Source organism: Podarcis filfolensis (genome assembly GCF_964270895.1).
Source record: "Podarcis filfolensis genome assembly, chromosome: 3".
NCBI classification, from domain to species: domain Eukaryota; kingdom Metazoa; phylum Chordata; class Lepidosauria; order Squamata; family Lacertidae; genus Podarcis; species Podarcis filfolensis.
The window spans coordinates 77612758-77626824 of record NC_139606.1 but is presented as its reverse complement, the minus strand read 5'-3'; the positions used below and the strand labels follow the sequence as shown (position 1 = coordinate 77626824).

Below are 14067 nucleotides of genomic sequence, written 5' to 3'. Positions count from 1 at the left end.
CGGATTATAAGGAGTAAAATGAAAATGTAGTGTAATTTAATGTACAATAATGTATGCCTTTGGTTTTGAACCTTTTCCCAATAATAACCACAGCAATTAAAACGTAACACATAAAGAAAACGCAACATTGATTACATCACAAAGACAAATTAGATACATATCTGGTAGAGAACCACCAATGTTTTTACCAGTGGGGGGTCCAGTATTAAGAACATGAAGCATGAAGTTGGTCATAGTGAGAGGGGATCAGGAGAAATATATTGTAGAGGAAGGGGCAGTACACAGGAAACAACTGGCATATTTATTTACTATGCTATTTTCTTTTTTCTCTCTAGTGGAAAGAGACAGTTAGTGGAAAGAGACACCACCAGTTAAAAGATCTCTCTGAAATAATTGTTTTAACAAATACCTGCAATAAAAGCTCATAACTTAAACAAGTGAGATATAAAAACTTTGATAAACCAAGAGGATATTATTATATACATATAATATTACTCAAAAGAATTAACACATCCCTCAACTTTGAAAAATGTGTTCTTTGAAAAATAGTATATTACATCTCCGTAATTTCAGTATCCATTTTAAGAAACAGCTTTTTGTAGCTTGTTGTATACCTGGTTGTGTAGTCTACATTGTTCTGTCTGACAATTATACCAATACCACTGGAGCCCATAAATTTTCAACAGTGTTCATACAGATGACTGCTAGAGGAATTGCGTCTATATAATTTCTGCTTTCAGGTTCCCATTTTGTTGCTTAGAGATCAATAATGTCTACCTATAGTGCACTGCAGGGTTGGAAAGTCCCCCATCACAAACATAAATGGATCCCTGTGTGTGTGAACTTCCCATATGCTTCAGTCCTGCATTCGTGTCCCATATCCTCTACCCAACTGAATGAGGAAGTCCATTCATGAAGAACTCTGTATAGTTCAGGGCAAAATATTTAAAAATTATGGTATTCCATCAGAAGAGGGTTTTCATCATGTATGTGGCTACTTTTTTGAATAAATAAGTTGTTGGAGTCTTTGTCTCTTAGAATCATTCATATTTTAGGGAGATTTTATATAATTATAACTGGTGATTAACAAATGAATTTTTAAAAAGGCACTTTCAATTAAAAATTGAGCATTCTGAATTTCTTAGTTTCAAAGGAAGAGCTTAAAGGAAATTAAGCAATTTGTATGTGAAGTTTCAGTGGAAGAGATTAAAGGAACTATTTAACACTGCAGTCTTATACATACTTGCCTTATACACACTTGAACTCAATGGGACTTACTTTTGCATAAATATGCATAGGACTGTGCTTGATAACTTTTCCATGGAAATAATGGTTTTTCAGTGGTCTTAATCACCATGCCCAAATACTGCATTTGAAGTTTGTTCAATTGTGATTTCAACACATAGGGGTGCATTTATAAGAAGTTAACTATGGAAGAGCAATGGAGGGACTATTACCTCTTTCCCTGTCAAAACTGATTTCAGCAAACTCACCCTTAGAATTTAATATCTCTACTGAATAATTGGTTTTGAGCTTTGCCCTGTCCACTAGAGTTCATGACTCAGTGAGGAACATTAGCATCTACAACACTGTAAGCGAAGCCTTATCAGCACAGTAATGATTTTGGTTAGCGTACATTAATGATGTTTACTTTTACACTCTAAATGTATCTTCTGTCACTAAACGTCCCAGGCCATATCTGACTAAGTCACACTCAGAGTAGACTCCCTGAAATGGATGGACTTGAGTCATGACTTAATTCATGGATTTCAGTGTGTCTGCACTGAGAGGGACCTCATCAGACATCATCACCCCTTCCTATCCCACCTCCAAACCCAACTCTGGATCCTCCACTGATTTCCTATGATTGCACAGACCAATGCAGCCATAAAGCCACATTAAATACACAACAGAAATGCTACAGGAAGACTACAGCACATGGTGGGTTTTAATATCATATGCACACATTTTGTTTACATCCAACCATCACAAATACTTGGCCCACTAAGAAAATAAGCGCCACCAAATGAAGCAGGAAAAGAAAGAAAAACCAAAAAAGCTTGCTGCTCTTACATCTAGTGTGCCAGTTACTGTGCAAATCCTGAGAAAGGGAGGAAAAACAAAGATGTGGGGAAAGTTGGCATACAAACGTAAAGTTTGGAGAATACAACCATAATAATAATAATAAAAAGAGCCCACTCTTTTAAATTCCGAGAACAAAAACAAACTACATGATGTTCAGGAGCTGTACAGTGCTGACACAAAGCTAACAACAGGAAAAAGAAAGGCAATTTGTGTGCAATAATTACCACGTTCATGAGTGATGACTGAGGAAGGGAAAGACAGGACATTTATTTTTAAAAAAAGAAAACGAAAAAAGAAAAACATGAGAATTTGTTTCAGCAGATTAAAAATATACGTAGCATTGCTTTTAGCAATTCTCAATGAATCAAAAGCATCAAATCAGGAAAAAAAAATCCTTCAAATGAGGAGGCATAAATATATCCTGACATTAGATAACCATTCATTCATGTTAGTTATGTATAAATGCATGCCTTTACAGTTTAAGTAACAGATGTAGAGTTTTAAAAGAAAAATGAACTTATTAAAATGGAAATCCAGGAGTTACTGTGAATAATTATAAAAAAATTAAATTATGCCTTTAGTGTCCAAAGCATTCTGAAGAATAACAATGGATCAAGCAAATCTGTATGCAACCTGACTATCATATTTACTCACATGAGCTGACTTTACTCAAATGAGTGAAAAATAAATGTGTATTTTCATACCACAATAAAAAAGTGGAGCCCATTTGAGAAAAGAACAGAATTTAAAAGAAGGAGTCCTAATGTGCTTTAATGGTTTTCAGTCAAGTTAATGTGCATGGCTTTTAGCTTGATGAAAACATTTGAATAATAAAGGATATACAAGTTATAACAGCTGGAGGCAAAATAACTACTGATACATGCAGCATAAAAATATGAGTAAAGAAATTACAAAATGCAACGGTAAATAAACATTCAAGTTTTTCCCCTTTATTTTAATGAATAAAAATATGAGAAGTGTTAGCTGAAGTAGGTTATGGAAGAAATACACTGGTAATACAGAGAAAGGATTGGTAGAACAACTAAACATATAGAAAATAATTCAGTGATCCTGGACAGAAACAATAACAATAAAATAGTACAAAGAGACAACAAAGGAAAATTAAGAATGAGTTGATGATAGGGATAGAAGAGGCAAACTGGTTCAAAAGCAAAAGTTCTGATACTTGTATTTTTTAATGGAAAAAAAACTGAAGAAAAGGATTTCAAAACATTTCCAAGCAAAAATATTTCCTGAAGAAGCCACCTTTCTGTGGTGTTATTAATTTTAGACTTTATACATCTAATTGTTACCTGTGGTAAAAATGAAAAAGAAATAAAGAAATAAAATCCCTCAGGAAAGTGGTTTCCTGTCAAAATTCAATTACACTCTAAACAATTTGAGGATATAATATTTAAATAACTAAAGAATGTGGCTTTAGTTTGCAGCGGTCCTTCACTGAATACATTTCAACATGACTTACTTTTTTCAGTGGATTTAAGGGGGAAAGTTACACATAATTTTTCATTAAGATGATAATACCTGATCCTTCTTCTGTTACCATGCCAAGGCCCTCTGCTTTGTTCTGGCGTTCAAAAGCATTTAGGTCAAGAACACTAAAATGAAAAAAAGCAATGCATAGTTCCAGTTTTACCACAGATTACATTATCTTATGTTGTAGTGAAGTAAAATATACTTATGTGAATCAAGTGTTTCTGGCAAAAGCATTGATTTATCGCAAAAGAAGCACAGCCTTTAATGGTTTTTTTTAAAAGTAAATGTGCCTTGGCTTCAAGAGAATTTTAAGGGCTTAATTATTTCAGAGGAAGAAATAAAATATGCTGTGAAACTTGCTTAGGACAAACAACATCCACAGGTAGGCACTTTTTTTGCCAGGCTGATAGGTATTTCGATACCGAATTTGGTTTCTCCATGTCTAACGATAACATAGCATATTTAGTAATGTAAAATAATACAGTCGTTTTCTCTTACCTACAAGACTGCATAAGACCAGCAAGGCTCTGAAAGAAGCCTACATCCTTTTTGTCCTTGAGGTAGTCAAGCATTTTCTTCAAACCAAAAAGAGGAAAAAAATGTTGTGTATAGTACCACTGCTACTACTACCACTATAATCTCCAGAAGTGCTTGCAAATAGTAAAAGCATTAAAGTACACGGATCCATATAAAACACAGAAGAGACACAACAGAGCAGCAGCAATTTAAAAATAAAAACCAATAGCATTTTTAGAAGATACAAAATTTCTGGATGATTTAAAAGAGAAACTTTAGGGGGGGAAGTGAAGGACTGCATTTCAGTGAGAGTGAAAATGCAACCCTTGGCATCTCCAGGTAGGCAGAGGCGGCCCCCACTGGGGTACAAAAATCACCCCAAAAATCTCTGTCCAGTTTTCTGTGAGGCTGTGAGTTTAGACAAGCACTGGGAGCTGAGCAGCAGGAGAAATGGCAAGGCAGTATGAAGGTATATCAATCAAAGAGTGTGCAAGTGAGAATTAGCCAGTAAAACGGCCACAGTCGTGTGGCAAGATGTGGCGTCATATGAAGAATGGAGGCGGCTAGGGGATGGGCCCCCAGCTGTAAATCAGCCAGGCACAAAGCAGGCAGCTGCAGATCAGCATCAATCTCTTTCTCTCCTCCTCCTGCTCCCCCACTGAGTTGAATCCCTCCCTCCTTTTCCCTAAAGTCAGGAAAAAAAATATATGTGATATGTGCCTTTTAAAAGTTCAAAACTTGCAGGCTTCTTGCCAGTTGGTTGAGTGGATGCAAGTTTACTGGAGCGAAGTGGGAGGGGGCTTAGGCTGCAGTCCTTATCCCGCTTACTTGACTCAGGGCCTTTTATGTTATGGCGCTCTTTTTCTTGTCACCAGCCACCTGGAATCTGCAGGGCTGGCAGGCAGAAACAGAACTTTTTACCGCTTGGGCAAGCAGTCATTACAAAATCTGAGAGCTCCAAATTTTTTTTCTTATTTTTAATTAGTCACAAATGTTAAGCCGTCTTCAAAAAGTACATCTATTCAAAATAGATACGAGAATACTTGTGTCTGAAATGAAAGAAATAATTAAAATTGAGATACCAGCTAAATTACCTGCTGAACAGTAGAATTTCCTCCATTCAAGATGGCAATCCCAAGTTTTAGGGTGGCTGCAACCATAGGACCCATCTCACCTGAAAAGTAAACATTTATTTACAAAAACTTCTAAATAATTTGTATGCTGATAAACATGCAAACAATTTAAACAGTAAAACATGAATAATATATATTATGGTTAAAAATTAAGAGAAATAATCAACACCAATTAGACCATAAAAGTTTGATGCAACACAAATATTTTTAAAAACCAGAGGTAAGGCTGGGCAGTTGTCTATCTAAAGGACATGCCAAAGCAGCGCTGTCATAGCTGCCCCTCTTATGCATGGCCAGTTGAAAATGTATACTTTTTTCAATTAATGGGCTGATAATTTTTTATTTACTTTAGTTAATATAATACATTCACCCATGAGGTGATTGTAGAAACAGGCTTTGAGTTTTGGAAAACTGGACACCACAGTGGTTGGCCACTATGGGAACAGGATGCTGGACTAGATAGGCCATTGGCTTGATCCAGCAGGCTTTTCTTGTGCTCTTAATCTTTCCTAGTACTTTCCCCAACACATGAGAAAGAAATCCACCCCCAATACCAATGAAATGCAAATGGCAGCTTTGGAGAGACCGTATTGGGACTATTTTGTCCTTGGAGAAAAGGGGTTAAATTTTGGCTGCCTAGTTGTTATAGTCCTGTGGCAGAGGCAGATTTAGGGCAGTGTGACTGATGCCAAGCCTAGGAGGTGTTGCAGGCGCTACAACTATGATGTAGTGAACTGAGCAGAACAGAAGGCGAGAAGGTGAATGTTGGCCTCGCACAGGACGCCACTGAAATTTGAAAGACCAAAGTCTGCCCTGCCTAAGGCTGCTCGGGCATTCTCCTGTGGCTGCTTTTAAGTTAACAAATTAGCTGCAACCAGGCAATTGATGTCACTTTTAATTTTGCCTTCAAACACCTCAGAGAAGCAGAACGACAGGGGTCTCCCTCCTACTTGTATTCCCCAAATCTACACCCAGTCCGAGAGAGTCATGAGCCAGTCATCTCAAGGAAGAGAGATGGATGCTTGTAGCTGTCACTTTAAGTGAAGAACTTAAATCCTCACGCAATGCCTCTAACTAAGCTCTAAGCTGAGAAGATCTGGAGGCTGCCTGGAGACCAGAGACACATGCGATTTTCCTGTAAGCTTCCTAGGTATTGTGGAGCAAGGAGCAGCAAATTTGCCTTGAGAGCAGAGACAATGCCACCCACCCACCTGCAGGGCTCCTGCCTACACCTTGAAGTCATCACCTCTTCTGATTCCATCAGTGGCACCAGAAACAGCTTATGAGGACCAGCATGGGCTGCAGGCAGTAGCCTCATGTGCTGCCTCTCTCTCAGCTCCAGTGCTGATATTATTACTGTAAGTGAAGATCGGCCCTATTTTTGACACCTATGTCTCCTTCTGGCTCAAGAGAAGACCTCCCACACCTTTGTACACATACGCATTTCTGGCCAGGAATATTTGGGAACAGAAAACAAATGTTGACCTCTCTGATAGGAGCAAGATGGAACAGAACATTAAATTAAAATCTTCAAGAGATATAGCATATACATATACAATTTTAAAGCCTTTACCTTTACTGGCACTAATTGTCTGAAGGACCATTTCAGCAGCTCCTCGATCATGCAGTCTTGCTTGCTGGTACAGCAGCTTTTGCTTTTCCATTTCTTTTTCCTAAACATAAATCCCAGCCATTTAACTTAAGTTCACATTCTACCTTTTATGTAGGTATGAGCTCTATAGCAACTTTAGTCTAATACAGTATATGCAATACTGTATATCCAACATCTCTTTTACAGACTTCCGATCTCCTTGCTCTTTTTTTCGTATGGTAGAAATTTAGTGCCAGGTTTTTCAGTGAAGAATTGTCTCAACTGGAAATAATTAGGCTAGAATTCATATACCTGAGTTTGTATATTGTCTTGTCTCAAAAATGTTGTTTTGTACTATTCTGGTGCTGCAATTTTCACATTATGTTAAAATATTATCTAGTTTGAGTCTCTTATTAAAGTTCAGTTCATCTCTCTTACAATTCAAACTCACGCAATATGATAAAAGAATATGTTATATATTCAGTGACTATTTTAGAAGATGCATAATTTAGGGAGATGTGTCAATTTCAAGTAAGGTGACATAAGAGGGTAAGCTTTGGTTCACCTTTAAATTTTACAATTTTGATGTGCTATAGATGGATGGGCATTGACTGATCTTTACTTTGAATAAATCTCAAACTCTAAAAAGGATAATAACTCAACAGCAAGAAGGCAGAGCTAAATCTAGATAGCTTTTAGCTTTCAGCTTTCATGTAATAAATGGGAGAATGCTGGAAAATTTAGAATTATAGTGAAAAGTTGAAGTTGCATAGAGCCCTATAACTGGGAATCCATCCAAAGGTCCAGGTTAATGGAGCATGACACTATTAAGTCATATAACATCAAAAACCACCACATTATGTAGGACCTAAAAGCAGTTGCAGCAGATGTAGTCAGTTTTGCTACCATAAACAAAAGCAAAAAGAAAGAAAAAAGTAGACACTGGAAGACAGAAGAGGCTTAAACAATTTAAAGCTCTGGATATATTCAACATCAAAAATCTAAATATTTAGGTGGGGGAGAAAATGTATTTAATAACAGTTAAAGGGGGAAATCCTTAACTCAAAAATTCTAATTTTATGCACACTTGATCGGGAATGAACAACAGTAAACTTTATTTTCAACTAAACACGATGATGAATGGACTGTGTCAGTTATTTTGTTACCAGAGAATTCTTACATTTGCTGCTGCTGCTCTGTAATCATAATGTGAAAATAAAATGCATAACTATATTATTCTCTTCCTATGGCTGAAACTTCTCAAGCGTTATAAGAAATCTAAATAAAGCACAGATTAGGAAAAGTGGAATATATGGCTGCGCTGCATCCCACTGCGGCAACTGGAGTTTGAAAAGTTTGCATTTTTGTTTAAACCTCTTCCTATGAGGGGAGAAACAAAAACAAAGACACACACAACCAAGACATGACAACGACACCGTTTCAATGAAGCTGCAATACAATATTTTGACTCAAAAGTCTTCTGAGTATTTTTTCTACATTCCTTTTTTTAGACCCAACCATCTTTTTCTTTCCATTCCACAGAAAAAAATCACTTATCCATTTTTGCCATCATTTTAGAAACAGTAACAACAACAACACATTAGCATGAGGCCTCTCCCCTTTCAGCTGAAGGAGAGTTGAGTGGCAGCAATTTTGTATTATTTCACCAGGAAAGTCATTTCCAATAGCAAGTGGTAGCAGCGAGAACAAAATCCAAAAAGTTATTAGATATCACTATCTAATTTTTCCCTTTAAAGAGCAATTGAGCCTACACAAATCCATTTTATTTGTGAAGAGGCAGGAAAATAAATCAGCTTGGAAGGAGGGTGGGGGGGCGACAATTCAGAACACAAAAAGAAAGTGATTTGAAGAAAAGAAACATTATTGCATACTTTAACACAGAACACAAATATACAGCTATGTGACATATGTCATACAATCTTGTTCCTGCTGAATGTCTTCTCCCACTTGAAACAATACTATTAAATGTGTCATTATAGATTAGTTTCACAAGTAGTTATGTGTATAACGGCTCAACAGTTAGTAAGTTGCACATGTTCTGGAGAGATGCATGCAAGATCACTGAGAGGGTGAGGTATGGGGCGGCAGCAGCCCCAGACTCCCAACTTCCATTAAAACAAGTTCATCTCCAGCTGCTTTAGAACAAAAGCTTTAAAACAAAATGTGAAAGCACCGTTTGAAGCAATTACTTTGTGATACATGAGCCTTTTCTCACTTTCATTGTTTTAAAACCAATGAATGTAGTAGAGTTTTTTAAAATTTATCCATAATAGTAAATAGTGAAGTTATGATTCAGACCCATGGCAAAGTGAACCACATTTATGTAAGATGTTAAGAAATTCCAGAAGAATTTATTTCAGAATCCCAGATTGTTTATGTCACAGGTACTATGCTAAAAGTAATGTGTTAGGAATGAAATTTTATCCTTTCACCTACAAGCAGATGAAATGACTGAAACTTTAAGACAGTGGCAACCCTATCACTGAGGTTGCTGGATCATCTGGATTTTTTGGATCCACAAAACCCCTCCATTTTGGGTCGCTTACCATGGTAGTGGTAGTGCCTTCTCTCTCTCTCTCTCTCTCTCTCTCTCTCTCTCTCACACACACACACACACACACACACACACTGTTCCACTATTTTTCCTCTACAGAATGCCATCAGAATGTGTCTAGTGTGTCCATAAATCACTGCAGAGGCATTCTGAGGAGGAAACAGGGTAGCAACTAGACTTCTGCTTCTTCAACCAAAGCCAGTGCTAGCAGCCCTTAAACAGTTTTTAAAGGAGGGAGAGAAGCCACTACCAACATGGGAATTGCAGTGGCAAATCTGAAGGGAACCAGTTTCAGCTGAGACCCAGAAAAACCAAGATCTCACATCCCAGAGCCCACTAAGTAAGGCAAAGGGCTTAAAGGCTCTTTCCACAAACAGTTTTCTCGCAGCAGAAAGCATACCTTCCACCTTACATACCATCTGCATAATCTTCTCAGAGCCATCTCATGAGATCTCAGACAGCCCCCAACTTGTGAGATCTTGGAAAGCAAAGGTGGTTCAGGAGTTCCGATTTTGTGCAAAGAACGTAACCCTTGCATAAGTTGAGGGTGCACTGTATTACAGATATGGAATACTATAGATAAGCAAAGTAACTTGGAAAATATGCTATGAAGTTTTGCCCAGGGAAACAAGTATTGAAAGCAAATGGTTTTTGCCAATTGTCAAGTACAGTGGTGCCTCGCAAGACGAAATTAATTCGTTCCGCGAGTCTTTTCGTCTTGCGCGGTTTTTCGTCTTGCGAAGCACAGTCCGTCGCAACTGCACCTCTTCAAGCGGCTTTAAGAAAAAAGGAAACAAACTCGCAAGACGTTTTCGTCTTGCGAAGCAAGCCCATAGGGAAAATCGTCTTGCAAAGCAACTCAAAAAACGAAAAACTCTTTCGTCTTGCGAGTTTTTCGTCTTCCGAGGCATTCGTCTTGCGAGGTACCACTGTAATAAATAGAGTGTATCATGCAAATAAATGTTGTTATATTTCTTTACAGCCTAATAATTCTGCAGTTGCACTCAGCTGAATTAAAAATGATCTATCTAAACTGACATGCACACAAAAACATATTGCAGCTGTTTCGGGAAGTCTCAAGCAACCGTAAACAGAACAATGTGTGCTGCTTGCTGCCTGCTGCCCAGGAGGACTCCCCTGAGTGAGTGCCTGAGGGCCCTGCTCTTGCCACTTACCATCTGGCCTGGGGTGGGGCCTGAAGCCTCATAAGGACTGCATGCTGCTTGCTGCCTGCTGCCCAGGAGGACTCCCCTGAGTGAGTGCCTGAGGGCCCTGCTCTTGCCACTTACCATCTGGCCTGGGGTGGGGCCTGAAGCCTCATAAGGACTGCATGCTGCTTGCTGCCTGCTGCCCAGGAGGACTCCCCTGAGTGAGTGCCTGAGGGCCCTGCTCTTGCCACTTACCATCTGGCCTGGGGTGGGGCCTGAAGCCTCATAAGGACTGCATGCTGCTTGCTGCCTGCTGCCCAGGAGGACTCCCCTGAGTGAGTGCCTGAGGGCCCTGCTCTTGCCACTTACCATCTGGCCTGGGGTGGGGCCTGAAGCCTCACAAGGACTGCATGCTGCTTGCTGCCTGCTGCCCAGGAGGACTCCCCTGAGTGAGTGCCTGAGGGCCCTGCTCCTTCCTGCCACTTACCACCTGGCCCAGGGTGGGGCCTGACAGGCCTCACTAGGACAGTTGTTACTGCCGGAGGGGCACAGAGTGTTTTTTAAATGTTTTTTAAAAAAATTCTTTTGGATTTTTTGTATGTGGGGGGTGGGGGTGGGATGGATGTTTGGTTGGGCTTGGGGAATTATTTGTTTTATTTTGATGTTTTTGTAATTTTTACATTTTTTGTTTGTATTGTTTTATTGGTTTTATTTGTTTGTTTAAGGTGTTATTTTGTTGTTAGGGGGAGGGGTCAGGGCTGCCGGGGAGTGGGCCCCAGCCCACAAAATGGCTGGGGCATGTCCCGCAGGGGGGGATGCACTGGGGCAACCGATCTCAGTGATCACGGGTAGGAGGAGGAGTTACGCTAAGACTAGACCATGTCATTACAGAGGGGGCAGGTTTAGTCGTTGTCTGAGGACTATTCCTGCCTCCAGGTCTGGTCCTGACCGGATGGATACTAGAATCAGCAAGGGATACCCACATGACCTGAAGGTGCTGCTGTGCAATGCCAGGTCAATGATTCATAAGACCACTGCCATCCATGACTTGATCATGGATGGAGGACTTGACCTGGCATGTGTAACAGAGACTTGGTTGGATGAAGCAGATGGGCCTGTCCTTGCCGCTGCTTGTCCACCAGGTTTCTCTTACGCACAGCAACCCAGGTCATGTGGGCGGGGAGGGGGGGTTGCAGTGATTTTTAGGAAGTCATTAGTTTGCACCAGGCGTCCTATTGGGAAGACTCAGTTTTCCGAGTGCATGTTCTGGAAGTTGGGCAATAGGGGCAGTACAGGATTCCTTTTGGTGTACCGAACTCCCCGCTGCACCAAGGATTCCCTGCCCGAGCTGCTTCAGGTTGTGGCGGATGTTCTCCTGGAGACACCTAGCTTGGTCGTCCTAGGGGATTTCAACATCCATGCCAACACGACCTTACAAGGGGCCGCTCGGGACTTCGTGGAAAGCATGGCCTCCATGGGGCTGTCCCTGAATAAGTCTGGCCCAACCCATAGCCGCGGACATGCCTTGGACCTGGTGTTTACCTCTATGGATGTTGGTGATCTGACACTAAGTAAAAGCGAAACGAAAGAAGTGCCATGGTCAGATCGCTTCCTGGTGCAACTGGACTTCTCTGCGACCCATCCCCTCTGCAGGGAGGTGGGACCAATTCGGATGGTCCGCCCCCGCCACTTAATGGATCCAAATAGTTTCCAGAGAGTGGTAAGGGATGCTTTATCCCATGTTGATGGCCTTTCAGCTGATTCCCTGGTGGCCCGCTGGAATGTGGAGTTAACCAGGGCTATTGACTGTTTGGCTCCGAAGCGCCCTCTCCGATTGCATGGAGCCCGGACAGCCCCGTGGTTTTCCACGGATCTGAGGGCAATGAAACAATCGTTGAGACGGCTAGAGCGCCGGTGGCGGATAACTCATTCCGAATCTGACCGGACACAGGTTAGAGCTCAACGTCGAGCCTACCAAGTGGCGATAGCAACGGCGAAGAGGAATTTCTTCGCCGCCTCTATTGCATCTGCAGAAAACAGCAGCAGGAGACTTTTTCAGGTGGTTCGCAATTTAGCGGAACCACCTGCAACATCGGGGCCCAGTACGGGCCACATGTTCTCCTGCAATGATTTTGCAAAGTTTTTTGCAGATAAAATCGCTCAGATTCGGGAAGAAGTAGACTCCACCGTGGGAGCAGGGCCGGGGCGGGAGAGTGCTAGAGTTCTGTCTAGTCGAGTGGGATCAATTCCAATCTGTTACCTCCGAGGATGTGGACAGGCTGCTTGGACGAGTGAAACCAACCACCTGTCTCCTGGATCCTTGCCCATCCTGGCTTATAAAAGCTAGCCGGGAAGGACTGGGCGATGGGCTTCGTGGGGTGGTGAATGCTTCCCTCCGTGAGGGAGCCTTCCCAGACCCGCTGAAAGAGGCGGTTATTAAACCGCTTCTTAAAAAACCATCTTTAGATGCGGCCACGATGGCCAACTATCGCCCAGTCTCAAATCTTCCATTCTTGGGCAAGGTGATTGAGCGAGCGGTTGCCGAACAACTCCAGGCACGCCTGGAAGAAGCGGACCATTTGGATCCCTTCCAGTCGGGATTCAGGCCTCATCATGGGACTGAAACTGCCTTGGTCGCACTGGTTGATGATCTCCGGCGGGCTAGGGACAAAGGTGAGAGCTGTTTCCTAGTTCTGCTGGATCTCTCAGCGGCGTTTGATACCATCGACCATAACATCCTTCTGGACCGTCTTCAGGGGCTGGGAGCTGGAGGCACTGTCATGCAGTGGTTCCGCTCCTTCCTCCTGGGCCGTGTTCAGAAAGTGGTGGGGGGGGATGAGTGTTCAGACCCCTGGGCTCTCACTTGTGGGGTGCCTCAGGGTTCTGTCCTCTCCCCCATGCTTTTCAACATTTACATGCAGCCGCTGGGAGAGATCATCAGGAGGTTTGGGCTGGGTGTTCATCAGTATGCGGATGATACCCAGCTCTACCTCTCTTTTAAATCAGAACCAGTGAGGGCGGTGAAGGTCCTGTGTGAGTGTCTGGAAGCGGTTGGAGGATGGATGGCGGCTAACAGATTGAGGCTGAATCCTGACAAGACAGAAGTACTGTTTTTGGGGGACAGGAGGCGGGCAGGTGTGGAGGATTCTCTGGTCCTGAATGGGGTAACTGTGCCCCTGAAGGACCAGGTGCGCAGCCTGGGAGTCATTTTGGACTCACAGCTGTCCATGGAGGCACAGGTCAAATCTGTGTCCAGGGCAGCTGTCTACCAGCTCCATCTGGTACGTAGGCTGAGACCCTACCTGCCCGCAGACTGTCTCGCCAGAGTGGTGCATGCTCTGGTTATCTCCCGCTTGGACTACTGCAATGCACTCTACGTGGGGCTACCTTTGAAGGTGACTCGGAAACTACAACTAATCCAGAATGCGGCAGCTAGACTGGTGACTGGGGGCGGCCGCCGAGACCATATAACACCAGTCTTGAAAGACCTACATTGGCTCCCAGTACGTTTCCGAGCACAATTCA

At 41.9% G+C, this 14067-nt stretch overlaps 1 protein-coding gene across 1 annotated transcript in view; it reads right to left on the bottom strand.

Annotated features, from left to right (window-relative positions):
- RYR2 (ryanodine receptor 2) overlaps window positions 1-14067 on the bottom strand; it is a 246664-nt gene that overhangs the window by 32106 nt on the left and 200491 nt on the right. Inside the window, 4 exon segments of the mRNA XM_083606142.1 lie at window positions 3628-3701; window positions 4078-4154; window positions 5190-5269; window positions 6802-6901. Of these exon segments, the coding sequence (XP_083462268.1) occupies window positions 3628-3701; window positions 4078-4154; window positions 5190-5269; window positions 6802-6901 (331 nt within the window).